The 22,692-nt window shown below is 37.5% G+C and overlaps 1 protein-coding gene across 1 annotated transcript; it reads left to right on the top strand.

Moving 5' to 3' along the window:
• The first annotated feature begins 6,371 nt into the window (after positions 1 to 6,371).
• On the top strand, positions 6,372 to 21,814 carry LOC150090229 (monocarboxylate transporter 12-like). Its single transcript, XM_090390216.1, is given in 5 exon segments — positions 6,372 to 6,436; positions 6,438 to 6,532; positions 7,197 to 7,340; positions 14,215 to 15,147; positions 21,624 to 21,814. Coding segments are annotated over 5 exon segments (1,428 nt in total).
• The last annotated feature ends 878 nt before the right edge of the window (positions 21,815 to 22,692 follow it).

Here is a 22,692-nt window from a genome sequence, read left to right as displayed (position 1 = left end):
TTAGGCTCTCCTATCATCATCTTCTTAATATTCGGCGACTAACACATTCCTACGATCAGTTTCACCTAACTCTTTCTTAAATACAATTGACATTTTTTTATTTATTAATCATACTTATCTAGCACAATCCTACGTTCTTCTTCATGGTTAACACAATTCTTCTTCTGGAATTTAATGTTCACTTTACACATTATTCTGTTCTATTCTCACCCTAACACATTAAAATTACATGTTAATGAAATATACATTGGTTTATTTATTTCTTCATCCTCTCAGGTAAACTTCAGCATTTAGCGACTAATTTCTCTACTTCACTAATATTATATAAGTAACATACCACTGTACCCGCTTTATAGGTTAACCCGTCCAACATTATTAACTTCCTTCCATTAATTAATTAGCAAATAAACCATAACTATAATCAATCCTTCGTTAAACTAATTCTACAATATTTCTTTGCTTATCTATACAACATGCACTGAGTTAACTGTATGTTTCCCTAAATCTCACTTAATATTTATCTAATCTTCCCTGCAGTCCTTTGCAATTACGTAGGGGTATATACGTTGTTTAATCACTTACTTCTGGGGATTTGAATCCTACCGCTAATACAATGTTTGGCCTGTGACTTTCCGCTCTGCATTGGGGTCCACCATTGGTTTGGAAACGCTCTTCTCCGATTCCGGACTGCTTACTTCTGCCAGGAACACTATTCGCTTTGCCGATCATATCCTTCTTTGCTGTGCCGGGTCATTCAATAGGAGTCGCTTCCCATTACTTTATTACTTTCTGTAGGCTACAAGACGGTCCGGTGTTCTTCCATAAGCATTGTCTCGCTGTCCTCCTTCTAAAAATATCTCTCGGTGGACGCTTTCGGACTTCTAATTTCCATCTCGAGAAAGTTCCCTTTACAGTAACTTAGCTATACTTTACTAACACTATCCGAACTTAGTCATCATCATCATCATCATCATCAGCCATTTTCAATCCACTGCAGGATGAAGGCCTCTCCAGCAACTTTCCAGTTCCTTCTGTTTTGAGCACTGGCCATCCATTTACTACTCAAAAACTCATGAATTTCATCTATCCATCTCCGCCTATGTCTTCCAGGTTTTCTTCTAGCTCCTCTTGGGTACCATTCTGTTATTTTCTTAGTCCATCTGTCATCATGTCTTCTAGCTATGTGTCCTGCCCAAGACCATTTTAGTTCTTTAGTTTTGATAAGAATGTCCTTTACTTGAGTTTGCTGCCTAATCCATGTGTTTCTCTTCTTATCTAACAGTCTAATTCCCAATATAATTCGTTCCATTCTTCGCTGTGTAGTTCTTAGCTTCTCTTCCATTCTTTTGGTGAGTGCCCAAGTTTCACTTCCATAAGTCATGGTGGGGAGTATACATTGATTCATTATTTTACGTTTCAGACAAACTGGGATATTGCTCTTCAGTATGTGACTATATTTCCTGAATGCTATCCATCCAAAATTTATTCTTCTCTTGACTTCCAGCCATTTATCATTATTACAGCTAATAACTTGTCCCAGATAAGTATATGACTCCACCTTTTCAATTACTGCTCCTTCAATCATTATTTCCCTTTCCGTGGCATACCTGTTCATCATTACTTTTGTTTTAGCCATATTCATCTTTAGTCCAAAATCCTTACTAACTGTACATAACTGATTAAGATTTTCCTCTAATTCTTTGGGATCGTGGCTTATGACTACAATGTCATCTGCAAATCGTAATTGGTTTAGGTACTCTCCGTTCACATTGACTCCTTTCTGCGACCAGTCTAATCTTCTGAAAGCTTCCTCAAGGGCAGCAGTAAACAGCTCCGGAGATATTGTGTCTCCTTGTCGAACTCCTTTCTCGATTTTAAATTTCCTACTGTCTTTGTCTAGTCTAATAAAGGATGTAGCACTCTCATATATTTTCTTCAAAATCATAATATATGGAGTATCTATGCCTTGTCTTTCCAGTGTCCAAAACATTGCCTTATGCTGTATGGAGTCAAATGCCTTTTCATAATCCACAAATGCCAGGCATAATGGTGTTTTATATTCATTTGCTTTCTCCATTAGCTGTGATATTACGTGAAGGTGATCCATAGTTGAGAATCCTGTCCTAAAGCCAGCTTGCTCTTTCGGTTGATTCTCATCAAGTATTCTTTCTAATCTGTTAGTAATGACCCTTGTGAACAACTTGTAGATATGGGATAACAAGCTAATTGGTCTATAATTTCCAATTTCTGATTTATCTCCTTTCTTATGCAGCAAAACTATGATTGCATTATTCCACTGCTTAGGCATCACACCTTTTCTAATGCACTTTGTGAAGAGCCTTGCCAGTTTTTGTGTTATGTCTCTTCCTCCCAATTTTAACAACTCTACAGTAACTTCATCTTCCCCCGGGGCTTTCTGATTCTTCATTTTCTTCAATGCATGTTCTACCTCATCAGGAAGAATATCGGGTATGTCGTATGTGTTGCTACTTTGCAATCCATCTTCCCCACTGCTGGTATCATTCCCTCGCTGCTTGTATAATTCTCTATAGTAGTCTTCTACTATTTGAATTATGCCTTCTCTGCTGTTTATAAGTACACCATCGCTATTCTTCAGTTTCAGTATCATTTGTCTTTCTGTATTACTGCTCATAGCTGCTGATTTCAATCCTTTGTTTTCCCTTAATGCTGGTTCTACTTTTCTTGTGTTAAATCTTCTTATGTCCTCTCTGAGTCTCTTTCTAATGGCTTTGCATAACTCAGTATACTCAATTTTCTCCCTGTCAGTGTTTTTCTTGCTCTTCATTTGTCGTCTTTGGTTCATCATGACAAGTGTTTCTTGACTAATTTTTTCTTCTTTGGATTTCTGTTTCCCTATAGGTTTCTTGGGCTTTATCACTTTATTTCCCAAAATTTCGTAACACCCCTCCCTTTCTCAACCAATCATTTCTATCTGACCATCATCATCTCCATTCTCATTAGCCTATTCCACATGACAGGACGGTCGAGCTCCTTCCGGTGTGCAAAGAACTTCCGTTTCCAGAGAAGTTAGTCAACTCACCATAACTGGTTCTACTGGTGGATTACTTCCGGGGACTGTTTCCCGAGCCTACCTCCGAAAAAAACTTTAATCACACGTCCGAAAAAAACTTTCATCACTCCTTCTAAAACATACCTCTCGGAAAAAACTTCATAACACCTTTACCTCGCGCGCTCTTGCCTTTTTATTTCCCAAAATTTCGTAACACCCCTCCCTTTCTCAACCAATCATTTCTATCTGACCATCATCATCTCCATTCTCATTAGCCTATTCCACATGACAGGACGGTCGAGCTCCTTCTGGTGTACAAAGAACTTCCGTTTCCAGAGAATTCTCGATCCTTCTACAAATGACCAGAAATTTCTGGAGCTCGGAACCCATCCGGAAAACATCTGCGTCCATTTACTTGATTCGTCTCGCCTTATTTTAAAATGACCACACCCGCTCTGTTTGGAGTAAACAAAAACGCTTACACCTGGTACCCCTATTGTAATCTCTGGAACAGTCCGTCCCTTTTTCCATGCCATCAATTAACCCCCCACTGTTCCGTCTTGTTATCTACACTTGCTGCTTCAGGTAGTGGGCGCTGATCGTATATTTCTTTCTAATGTTTATTTTCACGGTATATTTGCTTGTACATTAAATTTAACCTTCTCTTAAATTAATTCCATTAGCGTGAGACCCATTATCTTAGACAATATTTGTGATTTTAAGTGTTTTCTTGTAAGGTCTATAATATCACTCTATCTAGCATTCTTTCTTTAATTATATCGATATTTAATTTTACTTGAAGACTGTGTCTTACAACTGTTCATTACAACAAAACATCGAAGCATACATGCCTAAAAATTAAATATTAACATATTACCTCTCCAGGATTCCTTTAGCGGACTCTATATCCAGATTCCGGTCATCATAAGCTCTCTGTCAATATGTAATTCGTGTATAATCCTTTTAGGTTTACTTTGATATTTGAATATTTTAGCGGAGCACTGAATTCAATAACTGCACGCCACCTAGCTACTTCCCTGCCATGTCATACAGATAGATATTCGATCACTTAATTATATTTACTTTACTTCCTCGGTTGCTGTTCCTTTTACCCTTGTTGAATTATCTTCTGTCATCGCCAGGATTAAACCTAATTGGTGTCGTGGCTAAGATCTTATCCAAAGGGAGTTCTTGATAAAACTTCATTCCTGATGTACAAATGTTCTTCTACGTTTATATAATAAATGGCCACAAGGGTTTGTTTTCCCAAATTCCTGGAAATCTGCCATGTTAAGAATTATCTTGAAACATGGCAAGTCTTCTAATCTTCCTCGGTCTTACAGACCTATTGCTTTGTTATATAATTTTGGTAAGATCCTAGAACATTTGATCTCAAATAGAATTCTGGCTTTGCTTCAGGACAGTCAGCTATTCTAGTAATCAAAATGATTTTCTTTCTGGATTTGGTGTTGAAGATGCCCTTGGTACTTCTGAATTTCATTAATGAATCGTCTTCTAAATATGTCCTCGCAATTTTTATCGACTTCGAGGGTGCCTTTGACTCTCTTTGGTGGGAAAGTGCCCTCGAAAGTCTTGGAACTCTGAACTGACCTGCTAAACTTTTACAGTCTTATTAGGAATTATTTTAAAAATAGATCTGTTAAGGTTACATCAAATTTCCACACAGTTTTTCGGAAAGTCTTTCGTGGATGTCCGCAAGGGTCTATTCTTGGAACCTTCTTTTGGAAGCTTCCTCTCAACCAATGGTTGCTAAAGGTTTCTAAATTTATTCATCACTTGCATACGCTGATGATTTAGTCCTTTCTATGGAAATTCTAGCCATTCATAAGAAGAAAACTACAACAACTTTCTGATTGGTCAAGGCTTAGCATTTGTCACAGTAAAACTTGTATGGTTGTCTTCAAAGGCACTCTTTTTCCAACTCGTTCTCCTCTCATAAAAATTAATGGCAAATCTCTCCCTTTTGTAACTGCCACAAAATTCCTTGGATTACTGATTGATTGAATGACCTTACTTTTCTCCCCATCAATCATCTGTCTGACAAAGTGAGAAAATTTGTCTTTCAAATTCGCATCTGAACCATAAGATTCTGCATACACTATACGAAGCTCTTATTTTACCAGTTACCACTTATGCTGCTGCGGCCTACTTTAGAATCACTAAATTTCTTACAGTTCAGTCCAAGCTTGGTTCCATCCAGCGCAATTTCCTCCTAGTACGAGTTAGGACATGTGCAGCTGTCTATCCACCTATGTCCTACAAGTTCTCTCTAGTTCACTACCTTTAGACTTGTATTTAACTGGGCTTTCTTACTTCAATCGTAAGGGCCCCCTGCAGAATTCAATGGAATTCAAATTGACGTGTCGTAAACAAGAAAAGCAACGAATATTAAAAATTCTTCATGACCGTTGGCAACTTCTCTGGTCTGATTCCCAAAAAGGTTTAATTACAAAATTATTTAGTACAGAAGTTACATTTGTTAATAAAAACACTTGTAAATGTTTTTCTCCTAAAATGTTTTTCAGCTTTCTTTTAACAGGACATGGTTCCTTCAATTTTAAACTTGCCTATTTTCTCCTTTCCAACTCAAAACTTTGTCTTTGCTGTTTTCATTGTCTTCATTCGGAATCTGTCTTCATTTCCTCTTCTACTTTCTTTCAGTCCTTTCAGAATTTCTCACGCTCTGTCTTTCTTAGTTCATCAGCAAATATACTTATATAGTCGTTAAAGAATTAGAAAATAACTTACTTTAGGATTAAGAACATGCAAGAAAGTTGCCAGACATCAGATGCAGTATTCCAGCATATTTCGGGGCCATGCAAAAAATTCGAGTTAAAAGAAAAACACTCAATATCACTAATAAACCAGAAGCCCAGGTTTTGGACAACCACTCTTCAGCCCCTCACACCAAATGTTCTTAGCAACAGCTTTGATGAGTCCTCTACCTTTGTTATATAATTAATTAATCAAATTCGCCCCATAAATTGTGCACTTTTATGGAGCATTGTGTCGTGTAATGTTCCCCCTCCTTCGCCAGCTGCATAACTTAATTTGTTAGGGGTCATAACTCTTCCCTAGGAAGGTCCAAACATGCAGTCTAAAGTTCAATATTATTAAATCAGTAATTCCATCTCCAAAGAATTTTTTTTCCTCAGCAAGTCATAAATTCTTACCAACGTGTGACGACACAAAATGATAGCTGCAGGTCAGTATTTATAGTTTTAAACAACTGTAGTATCACTTCCCCTTTTCGCTAGAGTTAAAGTGTTACCGTTTTCGCATGAATGAGTTCTAACATGGGACTTCCTAACATTTCTAAATGCCTGATAGTATTTGGGTGCTTTCTTATCATGTTTTTTATTTTTGGACTAATGAAATCGATCGGAATTCTGTTTGTGTCCGTCATGAGTGCTTTCGGTGAATCTAGAGAAAATTCCATCTGGCCATTCACCCTTTCGGCAGTGATGTTCCAGTTTACATGTAAGTGTTTCTTTTCTAAACGAATACTCTTTCGATGTTATAATCCACATTATTTATGGGCATAATATTGCACCGAAATCATAGAAGTATATTAGAAGCATAATTGTTTTAAATATTTTTCATTACATTGCTCTTTACCCTGACTGATTATATTGCCCTTCCTTCTATATTTAATTATAAAACCGTATAAAGCAGATGTGTAAAATTCCAAAATATTCATGTGTATAACAAATTTCTTTTCCTCATATGAAATGTCTTGTAGAAAAAGCTTTACTGAATCTGTAATTTTAAAGATAAGAAACAAAAACCACTTCTTCCTGCCTCGGAATAAACTTGCATTTTATTTCTCTACGATTATTATTCAATTATTTGTATTCATTTAGATTAAAACGAACATAAAACGAACAGTTATCGAAATTCAAGGTTAACAAATGCCTTCAGTCTCTTCAACTCGCACATAGTTCCAGGGTATTATAGTCTCTAATAATTTTCCATTCTTGGATTACGCTGGAGATAATCATTAAATTTCCAGTTCTGTCTTTATGAATCAACGTAAAGCACACTTACATTCGCTATAACAAATAACTATTTCGAGGTGTATAAGCTAATTAGAATTACGTTTTTAAAATGCTATGAATGCAGTGAAATTTCTTTATTCTTACAGCGTTGCTTGGAGGGATGTTGACACATAACTTTGGTACTCGTAAAGTAGCATTGGCTGGCAGTTTTACTTCGGTGGTTGGAGTAACAGCGTCTGCATTTGCTAAAAGCGTACAGTGGCTGGTGATCTCCTATGGATTTGCCGTCGGTAAGTATGGCGATAATAGAGGTGAATGCCTTGTGAACATGCTAGTGAACTAGGAAGTATGGCGATAACAGAGGTGAATGCCTTGTAAATACAGTGCTAGTGAACTATCCAAGCGCCTCCCCTCTTTTCAAGTTCTGAATTTATAATTTTTGGTTAGTCAACATCTTAACTAAAATTGCTTTTTTTAGTGACGAAAAATTGAATTAGAGGAGTTATTTCGCGCTCTTTATATCCGTAGAATTGTTTTGAAAAGTTGCACATCGAATTTGAAGTACGCAGTATACCTGTGGTGACAAAAAAGTGGGTGTTAGGAGGTCAGAGAAGGATTGGAAGTGCCGTTATCTGAACACACAAAAAAAAAACAGTTTTTGGAGATTCCGTCCCAAGTTTTTATCTCTAGAAACTACTAATAATATTTGGGGGCAGAAAGCTTGAAACTAGGTAAAATTCTACCTGTGACATTGGTTAGTGCATTTGCATTATTACTACACAGTCGAATTTCTTAGACAAACTGAAGTTTGTACACCGGCATAATTATTGAAATACCTCATATTATGAAATCCCTCACGACGAGTTGCCCTCCTACATGAAATAAATATCGTTTCCCCTTTAGAGAATACTCAGAAATAAGTAACAGGAGTCATCTCTCGGATGAGGAAGCGTTCCTTATAAACATCGATTTATCTACAGTGATGGACAAAAAAACTGAATCACCTTAAAAAAGTAACATTTGTAGTGGAACGTATAAGATATTGTTTGGTTACAGTCATTTCTTTTGTTGCAAAGCAAAGGTTTTCCGTCAGCTGAAGCTTCTATTGCATTAAACAGTAAGTGCAAGGCAGTATTTGCATCAGCCGTTTCTATAAATAGGGCGTTGGTAGGGTATACACGCTCATTAGTACCCTGTTTTGTGGAGGTGTAAGCATGGCTCAATATGTTACAGTTGACACCAAGAAAAAAACATGTAGCTGTTGCTCTGTCCCAGGAAGGGCTTTCGCGGATAAAATAAGCTGCTACCAGTCAACAGTATCCCGGGTTTTTTGTTTTGGTTTTTTTTATAGTTGTTGGCGCATCGGCTTCTTGGCCATAGTGCACTTCCCAAGGTTTTTGCAGTACTTTGATAGAATCCCGAGGCGGGATTCGAACCCGCGACCTTTAGGTTGCCAGGCAGGCACTTTACCCACCTGGCTAGCCCTGTCGGCAGTATCCCTGGTGCTGAAATTAAAGAGTGAAACCGCTGATGTGAACAGAGGACCTCGATCAGGGCTTAAGAGAGTGACTGCGTCTTCCCAAGATCGATATTTGAAACTTCTTAATCGCCATGCTAGTGCATCTGATGTAAAACTGGACTTTGAGATGGCCTCTGGGGTTGAAACAAGTGCACGAGCTATCCAAAGACGGCTTTCAGAATGCCTGTCGGCCCAAGAAGAAGCCTTTATGGAACCCATAAATGAGGAAGAAGCGACTTTCTTGGGCTAAAATGCATGTTTCGTGGACAAAAGAGCAAAGGGACACCGTCATCTTTTCTGACGAATTGAAATTGAATCTGCATGGCTCGGATGGGAAGCGATATGTCAGAAGACGAAAATCGGATGCATACCATCCTGACGGCATTACACCGACTGTAAAGTTCACCGCCGCTCAGATGGTCTAGGGATGCATAACAAGCAAAAGGGTGGGGCGAATTAAGTTTATAACGGAACGGTGAATGCAGAAACCTACGCTGCTATCTTGGAGGAGTGCCTGAAACCCTTTATTAGGGATACCACACAGATGTCCACAACCGCATTTTGAACAGGATTCAGCACCGTGCCACAGAGCAAAATTGGTCCGTTTTATGCTATACTGATTTAATGATGAGTCTGTCTTCTTATCTCACAAGCCTTAAAACATACTTACACCAAAGTTTTCTCTCGTTTTTCTCGCTTAAGGTGCAGTCATCCCTCCGAAATGCTGGCATTACAGTGTTGGACTGGCCCGGCAACAGTCGAGATTTGAACCCTATTGAACATTTCTGGTACATAATGTCGTCTAAAATTCCTCAGAAGAAGCGAACAAGTACGATTCAGCTGCAGGAGAGCATTGTAAGGGTGTGGTACCACAATATTGGGCAACTGAATATCCAGAAGTTGATAACTCAATGCCAGATCGTTACAAAGCTGTAATTGCAGCTCGAGGAGGAACAACAAAATATTGAGGACTTATTTTGCTGATTTACAGGACATAATACAATTATGTTAACTTGTCATTTCAGTCTGTACAAGTAAATGCAATAAAATGAGTTCGGTTGTCATGATTGCCATTTGCATGATTTCTCATGTTTCCATTAATTATGCATTTTACCCTTTGGGAAGATATTTATGGCAATTAAGTATCGTGTGGAGTCATTTTATTGGATTTCATTCAGAGAGGTATATATCCCATCTAAGAAATGAATTTCGAACATTTCTGCAACCTACAATGCAGCGCAAAACACATTATTTGCAAAATTCACAATTGTATATAATCGATATATTTGTAGTAATGAGTTTGGTTCTTAGATTGAGTTATTATATAATGCATTCATGCACAATATGGTTTCAATTTTTCAGAAGACTGGAACCATAGTCATTTGCAGAATTTATAACCGAAGTATTTTATTAAGTTGCCTCTGCAAAGTTGAAATCACACTGCAGCACCTACAGCACCGTAAGTTTCAATGGGAATAAAAACTAACTTGTATAGCAGACGCAGGGTTCCTGCCTGCGCCTCTAAGGACTTGAACTGAAATCTTTTCCACACAGTGTGAGGAGGATGACGACCCTACAAACTGTGCTACACAGGAGGGAAAGGGTGAAAGCAGAATCATTCGAAGAATCATTAAGCTTTAATCATCATGTAGCAGTAAAACATTAATTTGATCATATGGGAGTCTAGGTTCTCTTTACCCCTTCCTGGCACCACAATATATTGCTTGATCTTGTCCACAATATGGTTGCGGTGTGGAAGAAATGATTTACTGTCATCAAGATTTATCCCCACTTACTTGACTGATCGGTGATTAACAGGTGAATAGTCTTTATAGTGTATGGTGGGTGGGCCGTTCACCTTGTGCTTATCCTTGAACGTAAGAATCCTAAATTTTCAGTGGAAACAGTAACCTTGTAAGTGCTGGACTATTCCGCCAAGGCAGAGAGATCGGATCTGGCTTACCGTACCAGCGAAATCGATGGAATTTCTAGAAATATTACAAGTTGGTCTGGGTACAATATTAAGATTGTGTTCTGACTAGTCATTGAAAGCCCGTCACCCAGCACCCTACTACAGACCTGTGGATTCAGGTTAGAACCCCAAGGGCAGTGTCTGGTAACAGAAGAAGCGATACTGTGCAATTTAGTCTTTATGATGGTTTTTCGCTTGAGACAAATAGCTGTTCAGACAATGATGGAGTTCTGAGAGTGTTCAGCAGGTCTAATGCAACGTAGTACGCTCGCGCCCAGTATCGAATGCCCGTTTGAAAATAAAAAATGGCAACAGTATATGCGGCCGCTAAACTGTCCATCACCTGGGACATCTTGGATAAGGCATTTTTAACTTGCCCAAAGAACAAGCTGAACTGTTATGTTCTAAGTTACAGCAGTGGAATTTACTCGCAGCAGTAAGAAAGATTTCAGTTTACGAAAAAGACATGAAAACGTTTTGAAATATTTTGCTACGGAGGACAGCGTGTGTTTTTGAAAAGACATTATTGGACTTCTGAAAGAACAACTAGGTGTCGTGCATAACTCAGATGAATGGCGTTTATTCTCAGATGCCTCAAAATTAAGTTTAAAAGCAGTTTTGCTTCATAATGGCAACGAATTTCCACCATCAGTTCCTGCGTTTTATTCAGCTGGACTTGAAGAAAGTTATGAAAGCATGTCTAAGGTTCTACATGCTCTAAAATACCAGGATTATGGTTGGAACATATGCAGCGATCTTAACATCATTGGCCTGTTCGTTGGTTTTCAGGGGGGGGGTCACAAAATGTTTGCTTTTTGTATTGAGGGGACAGCTAGGCGACATAAGGACATTATGTTGTGCAACATTAGGACAAGCGGGACGAGTTCATACCAGGGCAATGTAAGGTAAAATATTCCTTTATTGCAATCAAAGTTCTTCTTCCAATCCCGGACATCAAGACTGGATTGATGAGAAATTTCGTGAAGGGACTAGATAAAGAAGGTAATGGATTTAGAAATGTGTTTCGTAATTTAATATATGCCAAACTTAAGCAAGGAATTTCCGTAGGACCCCAAATTAAGAAACTCCTGAAAGACGATGTATTGGAAAGCCAGTTAAAGGTTTTGTTTGGGTTATGTGGTTATGCACATGGTTTTGTTTGGGTTATACGAAAGAAGAAAACTCTATGAAATGTTGGTGTCTAATTTACTCGAGTGCTGCAAAAACGCGGGCTGTCGAATGTCGTTGAAAATTCATTTTCACCATTCCCATCTCCAATTTTCTTCCGAAACCTTACCTGGGAGACGTGAGTGATGAACAAGGGGAGTGGTTTCATCAAGATATGTTCACGAGGTCTAACAAGGTCTCTGGGATCATGTAATGATGGGGAATTACTGCTGGTTCCTTGTGAGGGAGAGTAAGCAGAAATACAAGAGAAAATCCCTTAGTAGCAAACATTTTTAAGGACAATTACAGGTATGCTGACTATATATCATTTAAATATAACTATTTCGCTATGATTTACTTTAATCGTTTCGGAATTAAATCAGATAATTATAGAGAATGTATAATATTTTTTTACGCATGTATTACAAACTTGGATTATACGTATATACAGTATATCATATGGAACAAATTGGTGTGATTATTGTTTACATCGGAGACTGACACTTACCAGAGGTATTATATGCTAAAAGCCTAGTGTATTACTGAAGACGTGAGGGAATCTGTAAGATTCTACGGTGGAAATTTATATCAGCGTGACCAGCACTTGTAGGCAGAAAGAATCTTTGTAAAGATGGTATTCATTTGAACAAAGGTGAAGCAAGAACTTTTGCCAGTATCACCGAGGATACCTCAAGGGTCCAGGGAAATTGCAATGAACGCATACATACTAACTAGAAAATATTGCAGCAGGCGGATCCCAAAATGGATGAATGCAGAGCTGGCCACTCATATAGAGCAGAAAGAGATAGGATAGCATGGGACAGTTACATAGCGCTGGAGCCTACTACAAGTTGATTTGGAACAGTATAAGAGCACAGATAAAGTTAGAAAGGACAAGGCTGCGTATGAGAAAGAACTGACCAAAAAGAGCAAAGAATGGGAAGAAGGAATTTATGTAAATACTGAGAAATATCGAATCAAATTGATCCCTTATGCACTGGGTGTAGGAAAGTCTTAGACAGCCCAGCTGATGTTGCACATGAATTGAACGGGTAACTTGCATCTGTTTTTACTGAAGAAAGACCCTTCATAGTGAGAAGAGGCTCTGCAAGTGAGCCTGAGTCATATTAAATTAGTGATTTCGAAATTACAGATGACTGTGTATTAGAAAGCCTTTCGAATTTCGAACATAAAGCCAATTAAAGTTGCTGGAATTGATGGCATATGCCCAGTAATTTTGAGGGAGGTCGTCAAAGAGTATATTGAAACAAGGTGTTAATTATGAGGGCATCTTTGGATTATGGAGAGAATCCTTTGGACTGGAGACGTCTCAACGTATCACCAATAGACAAAGGCGGCTTTACGAGCAAAATAAGCGACTACAGACCGGTTAGTTTGAAATAGGAAAAAATATTCTTCAGAGTGGTGTTAAGTCAGTGGTGTTAATAGGATCTCCCAGGAATCGGTTCTTGGATCACTCTTTCAGATTTTCATAAACGACATCAACGATGGGATAGAAGGTTTCATGTCAAACCTTCAATCCCATCGTCGATGACTTAAAAATTGGTAGAGTAGTTAATGATTAGTCCAGCTTCTTCAGGATGATTTGAACAGGCTTCAAGAATATTCAGAAATGTAGCAGCTAAATGCAACAAATTAAAGGTCTTACACTCGTTGAAACAGAAACCCAAAATAAATTTTACACTTGGCGGGGTTGAATTAAAAACTGTCGAGAAAAAAGGAATCTGGGAGCTACAATACGGCCAGATATCAACTTTTCTGAGCAGTCTAAACTGGCAACCAGGAAGTTCATGGTTTTCTATTGATGATTTATCAAACTTTACTTGTAGAGATATGGAGGTTATAGTCGCACCGTATAAGGCAATTGTAAGACCACATTTGGAATGCTGAGTTCAAGTATAGAGACCTCAAAGAAGACACTGCGCTTCTTGAAATTGACAAACATACGAGGAAAGTCTCCGAATATGTGGCTACACATCTTGTAATCAGCCATTTCAAAAGTGACTGAGGTTTACAAGACTCTCAGATGGGGTTGGTAAAATGAAGCAAGGCGGAATTTTCGCTGCTATAGAGAATTCCATATCTCTTCAGCATAAATTGAAATTACATAGGAAGATGTTATACTACATTGGTGGAAGTCTTTGATTGCTGGAAATTGTTGTGTTCAGGGGTAGTTGCCGCTGATAGTTCCAACAAATTCACAGCTGAACTGGAGGGTTCTCTGTGAGTTTGGAGGCAAATAATTTGTATTTCCTTATCTACTCATTTATTTTCGGCCAATGCAGAAAAAAGTTCTGGCTTCCTAGTACCGTACGGCTACTACTACGTGCCATTATCACTATGTGTGACAACAACAGTAACGCCTCATGGCCTTTCTTGTTCTGGAGAAAATTCTAAACAAAAACAACAACAATAAATCAGTTTCATTTGATTTTTTCGCTTTATTATTATGATTACGTATTTATTATGGATTTTCTTTCTTTAGGTCTTGGATCAGGTCTGCTCTTTCCGACAGTTTCCGTCACAATCAGTCAACACTTCAAAACCATGAAATCTACGATATTTGGAATCGTATTCTCTGCAGGTGCGTTCGGAGGAATGGTTTTCCCACCCATTACGGAAAGATTGATCGAGGTTTATGGATTACGGGGTTCCTTTCTAATTCTTGGGGCAATTCTGATGAACCTTTTTATTTCAGTAATTGTAATGGGACAGCCTTCCTTTAAGTCTTCAGCAATTCGTCTTGATAATGATAAACAAAAAGCTACTTTTTCTGCAATCGCACAATGTCATCATAATACGTCCGATGGAGACGCAGGTAAGACTCCAAAAGTCAATGAGGATTTTCAAGACACAGTGTTAGATCCCCAAGAAAGAAGATCGCCTCTTGGAGAAATTGAAAAAGAAAGAAACGACCCCTCTCACCCCTACAAAGCTATTTTGTCTACACTAAAGCTTACAGCAGTTTTGTTAGTTACTCCAAAATTCATTGTAATTACCTTTGGCTTATGTGTATTTGTGTATCATAATACCATCTTTCACCTCACTATAGTAGATTTCGCTATTGATCAAGGAGTCAGTCTGGCGGACAGTGTTTTTCTCTTATTTTCTGCTTCTCTGTCAGCTTTTTTCTTCCAGCTGATTGTGGGGTGGGTGGTCGATAAGGGATTAATAAAAAAACAAACCGTTGTTATAGTCCTCATGGTAACAAGTGGAGTGAACATGGCTTGCCTTCCTTCGGCTAACAAATTTGTAGCCCTAATAGTTAACGCCATTGTTGTGGGATTATCCATGTGTCTTCAACCATTCTACCAACTGTTGTATGAAGAGTATGTCGGACTGAATTTACTCGCACTCTCAACTGGTTTGTCAAGGTTTATTGCTGGATGTTTCTGTATTTTTATCCCAACTCTTATTGGTAAGTATTCCATATTTATTATCCTTTATTTTCGCATAAAATTTTCATGTGCCAGTATGAGAAAGTGTAACGTTTGTTTGCATAAAATGTTGTCAGTTATCCTCCTCTCGAATTCTGCATCCAAGAACGACAGTTTCAAGGCTGAGTAATGTTCGCAGCTTATCGTGAAACTTGCAATGTACTTGTCGAGCCACTGTTGCATGAAGATTTGTTTTTTTTTTTTTTCTAGTCGCGTGCCACTGGCGATCGTTTTAAAGCAAGTATCATGTCGGAGAAACAGATTGAACAGCTATATGTAATTCGGTATTGGGTCAGAAGGGACTTAAATGCATCGGAAACAGTTAAAGAGATGAATGAAGCGTATGGTAATGAGTGTCTTGGTAGGACGGCCATATTCTGGTGTGAAGTTGTTTCCTTATCAAGACAATGCCAGGCTCCATACGTCTAATATTATGCAGGCAGTGAACCATACCACATTCCCCTTATTCATCGGACTTAGCCTCGTGTGATTTCTTCTTGTTTCCTACCAATCTCAAGGGAAAGGGATTCTTATTTCATTGATTTTACTTAAAATTGCTTCCTTGGAAAACTGCTGCTCCTATAGTCATTACTTGACTATTCAAGTGGTATAGTAATGCGATCCTTAAACCAATGTACAGTATGTTTCAGGTCTTTACGTTGTTGAGTCTTTACAGCGATTGCAAAATTCCTGCGTTTGCTTTCATGAGTAATAATATTGTTTTATTTAGGATTCAGCTAGTTCACTAATTCTTTTAAATAATGAATGTATTCTTCAGAGAGAATGACCACTCATTCTTTCACTCTGTAAGGTATTCTAAGACTGCATTTGGATTACTGTGCTTAAGTATGGAGGCTCAGCTGAAAAAAAGACATTGAGCTTCGTGAAAGGATCGAAGGATGGGCAAATCACAGGTTGAGATAGGAAAAAGCCGACCATTCCGGAATGATTTCGATTATTATTTATTTATTTAATCAGCTAAAGAAAAGTAAATTACATCAATCCCTTGACAGCAATCAAATGCTAGGAGGTTAAACAGAATTATAGAAATGAATAAAACATACAGAGATCAAGTCAATAATTAATTACAGAAGTCAATATGATAGCATAGCTTAATTTATTATGGTACTCACCTTTTTTTTATATTCTGCAATTGATGTTTGAATAGGGTGGATGATAATTTAAACTGGGAGTAAGTAAGTTGGGGTTTAAAAAAAAACAGACGTTAAAATATGCGCAAGGAAGTAGAAGTGCAAGTCTTCGTCCTTGGTTGCCAATATTAAAGTTGAAAACAAATGGTTAACACTGGAGGCCAATAGCCATAACAAGTGGCTTTCGTTATCCACATCTTCAGTTGGCAATGATGGGTTGAGAGTAAACGCGTGTATTTAAGAAAGCTAAGTTCCCGTAATGCTCCTGGTTAAATGTGGAAATCTCAGGTGCATGAGATTCCAAGCCGGTGCGATGTTGTAAGGTAGTTTGGTATTTAATACTTGGAGATTGGAATGGCGGCGGAACCATTATAATCTCTAAAAAAAATGACATAATAGCATCTTTCGATGTAGTCCCATTGTACACTAATGTACATTTACCTTCAACATTACAAACTCTACGTAATTTCTTAACTGATGACAATACCTTACCAAATCGCACTTCCCTTTCAATTAATAGAATACTAGAACTTAGAAACATTTTATTAGATGCTAGATATTTTCTATTTCTCAATCAGATATACCAGCAAGCATACGGATTACCTATGGGATTAGGGATCTCAGCCCCACCTCTCTGAAATTTACCTAGTTTCAATAGAAAACTATGTACTGCAACCATACCCTCCCCCCCCAGATGTAAAATTATTTATAAGATATGCAGATGACATCCTTTTAATAGGACCAAAATCCACAATAGACGAACTTTTCATCAAATTTAACTCAGTACACAATAAATTAAAATACACCCTAGAACTCGAAGAAAGCGGACAAATTAATTTTCTGAACTTCACCATACAAAGGAATGATACCAAACTAGGAAGCAGAATTTTTAGAAAAAATACCCATACTGGAAAGTACCTACATTTTGATTCGCACCGCCCCTTAACATAAAAAAGCCGTTCTTTATAATCAAATTTACAATGCTATAAAATACAGTTCTACACAAAACGATCTTAACCATGAACTTCAATATCTTACAACAAAAGTCATAACTAGAAGGTACCCCACTCAATTATTTCAACAAACCATTTTCACCGTCCAAAATAATATTAACAACCCACTCAAACACACCTCTAATAATAATTTACGTATTATCCTACCTTACCATAGTAATTTTTGCGATCAGTTCGGCAGCATATTCAAAGGTACTGACATCACCCTCACATTCGCAACTTGTAATAAACTTAGCTCATCATTTAATTCATACAAAGACACACAAAATATCATATCAGCGATATGAACAATATTATTCACCTAACAAAATGTCAACCTAACAGCAATGCATGTTACATTGGTAGCACAACTTCAAAATATGGTTCTATTAAAACATCAAACACACGCGGCTACTACCACTACAATAGTTTTAGGACAGGCCAAACTAACACAGAACTAGCATCACAGTTCAATCTCACAATCACACCCCCTTAGTAGATGTATGTATGTATGTATGTATGTATTTAACTGTCGAAGGGTGGCACCCGGACATATATCCATCTCCACCAATTTATCATCTAATATCATATTCTCATAATGGCCTGTTAGTGTAAGTGTGTGTACACGTGTGTGTAATGTGTTATAAGTCAAACAGGCTACTCTGCCACCAGGTGATAGTCCATTGGGCAATTACCACCTGGTGCCCATCCCTGGCACGAGGAGCTATGCCTGGATCTATTAACTCTGGCTGTGCATATTGCACCTAAATCCCGCACCCACCAGTAAGGGTGCAAGACTGGTGGGTGCCAGCAGTCCCGCTCCTGGGGTGCCCACACCCAAGAGCCAGCAAAAAAAATAATAATAATAATAATAATAAAATAAAATAAATAAATAAAAAAAAAAAAAAAATGCACCAACTAGGAGAATACATCTTACTAGTGAGTGCAACAATCCCGCCTCATGGTCATTCCACAAGGCCAGCCAAAAAAAAAAAAAAAAAAAAAAAATTAAAATTTATCCCTGCCTCCAAGACAGAATGCCTATCCATCCAGAGGAGGGAAAAAAAAAAAAAAAAACCAGGTCTTTAGTCAGTATTAGTAACAACATGTATACTCCTCCTTTTATTAAATGTCAACCTGCAAAACCGTTGAAATTCTACAAAATTCCTTTCATTAGACAGCCAAATTAATTCAGAACCCCTAATAAAATTAGGTACCAAATTAAATAAGTCTAATCTAAATTCATCATACAAATTGCATTCATATAAGATATGATCCCATGTTTCCAACCTTTCACAAACGCAGTAAGGATCTTCCACTAAACTAAACTGATGCAACTTACTTTTTAAACCGTAATCAAATATGAGCATTCCATAATTGGATAAAACCAGCGATGCAATTTGTTATTAAAATTAAATTCAACACTAGGTATAAATAAATAAGTTACTCTACCAGTACTACTGGAATCCCAACGGTCCTGCCATAATTTAATTAATTTCACCAAAATTTCTTTCTTCTGTTTGCTGACTGCAGAAGAAACTTCATTAGTAATCCCCAGAAATGTAATTTGTATTCCTTTTCTTATAAAATAACAAAAAGCTCTATACACGACTGTTAAATCCAAAGGCAATACCCCCGCAATCACCTGTAGAGCATGAGTCGAAACAGTCTTACAAACACGAAAAATAGTTAACAACATTATTCTTTGTATTGATAATAGTTTTTGTTTAAATTTTACATTGACAGTTCGAACATACCAAATTGATGCAGCATACGACACAATCGGAATAAAAATAGCTTTATAATATAGATACAAAATGCGTTTACCTAATCCCCAATCTTTTCTGGTAACCCTAACTATAGAAGCAGTGTAATTTTTTATTTTCCTACTTAAATAATTCAAATGTTGGAAAAATAATAACTTGTCATCCAAGATAACCCCTAAATATTTTACCTGGGAAACAAGAGGAATTTGTTTACTGTTTACTAATAATCGAGGTGGTCTGTTGTAGTCTAATTTTCCTTTTAATAACATGATGACAGTTTCAGAAGATGAAATTTTTAGTTTATTTAATGTAGCCCAATCAGTCAAATCCTGAACAATAACCTCCATTCTACTTTCTAATACTGCTCTAGCTCTTCCTGTCACGCACAAAACCAAATCATCAGCATAAGCCACCTTATAACAATTAGGGACTGTTCTAATTAACCACTGGTTTAAGACCAGATTCCATAAAATAGGACCCAACACAGATCCTTGTGGACAACCGCGATCAATAATTCTATTAAAAGTTAAATGTTGGGATCTTATAATAATCTGTCTATCCATTAAATAACTTTTAATAATTTGGGATAACAAATTGGGACAATTTAATTCTCTTAATGAAAAAAGCACACTTTGATACCATACAGTATCAAATGCTCCTTCAAAATCTATAAATAATGCTAACACATATTTCTCACCAGAATTTACACTAAAATTAATCAAATCGTGTAGGGCATCCTCTGTTGAACTATTTCTCTTAAAACCATATTGATATTTAAAATGAAGATTTTCTTCATTGAACAATTTCTCTAGCCTTAACAACAACAATCTTTCCAATATTTTACCCAAATTTGCTAACAAAGAAATGGGTCTATAACCCCTAGGATCAGTCAACAATTTGCCAGGTTTTTGTAATAATTTTAACAGAGCAATTTTCCAAAATCCTGGAAAAACTCCTTTCAATAAACACTTATTATACGTATTAACCATTATTTCTGGACACAACTTTTAACACAATTATTTTCAATCAAGTCTAAACCTGGTGTTTTAGTATCCCCAACCTTAGAACATACAAATTTCACTTCATCAATATTAAAGAATTCCATCTCAGATGATCCAGTGTATTGTTCATTCCCCTGTCTAATTTGTCGCTGCTGTACACTATCTTCCCCACAATTGTCATTCAAAAATAAAGTGCTAGTAACAGTAGCAATTGTAGAATACCAATCAGTAGACTCAGCATCATTTGAATACACAGTATTAATTAAATTATTAACATTCAACTTGTTTCTAGTTAACTTAAACAACAATCCCCATGGCTCACTATTTCTAGCAGTACAAACCAATTCTTTCCATGCATTAAATTTGTGTTCAGAGATTGCCTTATGGTATTCTCTCCTCTTAATTTTATACATTTCTTTATACCTTAGTGCTTCATTATTACTTCTACTCCTAACCCTCTGAAAAAGCTTCCTCATTCTAAACACTTCCCTCCTTAATACTGATAGCTCCAAAGACCACCAAGGTACTTTATAACCTCTCTGTTTTCTTCTCTTAGCAGCCAAATTTAAAGCATTAAAAATAGAGGATTGAACAAAAAATGCATATTCAGAAGCAGTTAATGAATTTAAATTTTCACTAGTATAAATTGAAAAACTATCCAACACAGCACCTTTAAATTTATCCCACTTAATATTTTTATAATTAAATCTCAAAGTATCATCTGTTGACATATCTGGGGTATCCTCTGTTGAACTATTTCTCTTAAAACCATATCTACCCCCTTAGTAGACTCAGCCATTCCCATTATCAAATTAAAATGCAGTTTTAAAATTTTCCAATATGAAAGCCTCTCATAGAATGGATCCGCCGCCGCCGCCATTCCAATCTCCAAGTCTTAAAAACCAAACTACCTTACAACATTGCACTGGCTTGGAATCTCATGCACCTGAGATTTCCATACGTAACCAGGAGCATCACGGGAATTTAGCTTTCTTAAATACACGCGTTTACTCTCAACTCATCATTGCCAACTGAAGAGGTGGATAACGAAAGCCACTTGTTATGCTATTGGCCTCCAGTGTTAACCATTTGTTTTCAACTTTAATAATGGCAACCAAGGACGAAGACGTGCACTTCTACTTCCTTGCGCATATTTTAACTTCTGTTTTTAAAACCCCAACTTATTTACTCCCAATTAAAATTATCATCCACCCTATTCAAACATCAATTGCAGATTATAAAAAAAAAGGTGAGTACCATAATAAATTAAGCTATGCTATCACATTGAGTCAACTATAAATGGTATTTTAAGAAATCTACAATTACCGAATTAATTACAGAAGTTAAGACACATTAGGTTCGACATAACACTCTAAATACATTCAGCGTCTGTCCAAGAAAAGTGCGGGGTTGCCGACAAGATGCTGCCAGGAAGAGGAGAAGGAGCGCATATCATCCTTCAACACAGTACCCACGTAAAGCGATGGTGACATGAAAGATTTAAAATTGCAGGATTGTGTGTATCAGCTAAAACTTTTGATCTGTAGGCTTTGTCAAAGCAAATCGTCTGAGGGTTGACATTCAGCTCATTAGGAGTCCCATCGTGTTTTCTGGGGGACATCTGGCTCAGCGAATTGATTTGGTTGATGGAAAGTCTGATCAAAGATGCTTGCCGGTTACTTATTCGGGTGCTCTTCGTGGGCAGGATGATAAGGCTATCGATGTTAGGAGCATCTAATCTATCCGAAATGAATTTGGAGAGGTTAATTAAGTTGCGGGTGGTGATGATTTGCTTCTGAGGGGTCATTCCATGTAGCGAATGTGGTATCCCCCTAGAGATAGTAAGGCGATATCCCAAAGTCGTATTGACGGATCGCAGAAGCCAATACTCGATCCTCAAGAACTGTCGCAAGTAGGGCAGAGGACCAGATTTCCGATGCGTAGAGTGCCATCGGTACCACACAAGTTCGGATAAACCTAGTTACTAGCTTCTTATATCCGTAACCAACCAATTCCTGTCGATCAGACCAAAGGGCTGCGAAGAATTTTTCTTGCTTCCTTCAAGTGCTCCAGAAAAGACAGGTTCAAACCCCAGACCAAACCTAGGTGCTTGTGAGAGTTGACAAGTTTAATTTGATGTCTTTAATAGAAATGCGCATTGGATTTATTCTTCTCTTTGCAAACGTCATCTGGGCAGATTTTTCGGCATTTAGCTGAAGACCAATGTACTGAAGAAATGTGCTTATTTGAGAGATTTGTTTTGTTGCTGTTCTTTGGACAGAGAGCGCTTGCTCCGGCTGATCTCAATGAATGAAGAGCTTCAGATCGTCAGCGTACGATATCATGTTTTGGAAATTTGCTATCAGAGGTTCGAAAGCTGCTGCGAACAGCGCTGCTGACAAAATGCCACCTTGTGGAACCCCTCTGAAGACAGCAAAGGATCGTGAGAGACCGTTGGAGCCGTCTTTCCTGAAATATTTTTTGAGTACACTGAGGAGCTTATCGGAGACGCTCAAGTAGTTCTTCAAGATGTTAAGCAAATATGTGATGGAAATCCTATCATATGCAGATTAAACGTCAAGCAAAATTAAGTCGAGCTGCGTTCGAGAATTCAAA

The sequence above is a fragment of the Mastigoproctus giganteus genome, chromosome 2, assembly GCF_048544385.1.
Source record: "Mastigoproctus giganteus isolate SK-2022 chromosome 2, ASM4854438v1, whole genome shotgun sequence".
In the NCBI taxonomy this organism is placed as follows: Eukaryota; Metazoa; Arthropoda; class Arachnida; order Uropygi; family Thelyphonidae; genus Mastigoproctus; species Mastigoproctus giganteus.
Note: the sequence above shows the minus strand (reverse complement) of the source record. Positions and strands in the feature narration are given on the sequence as shown.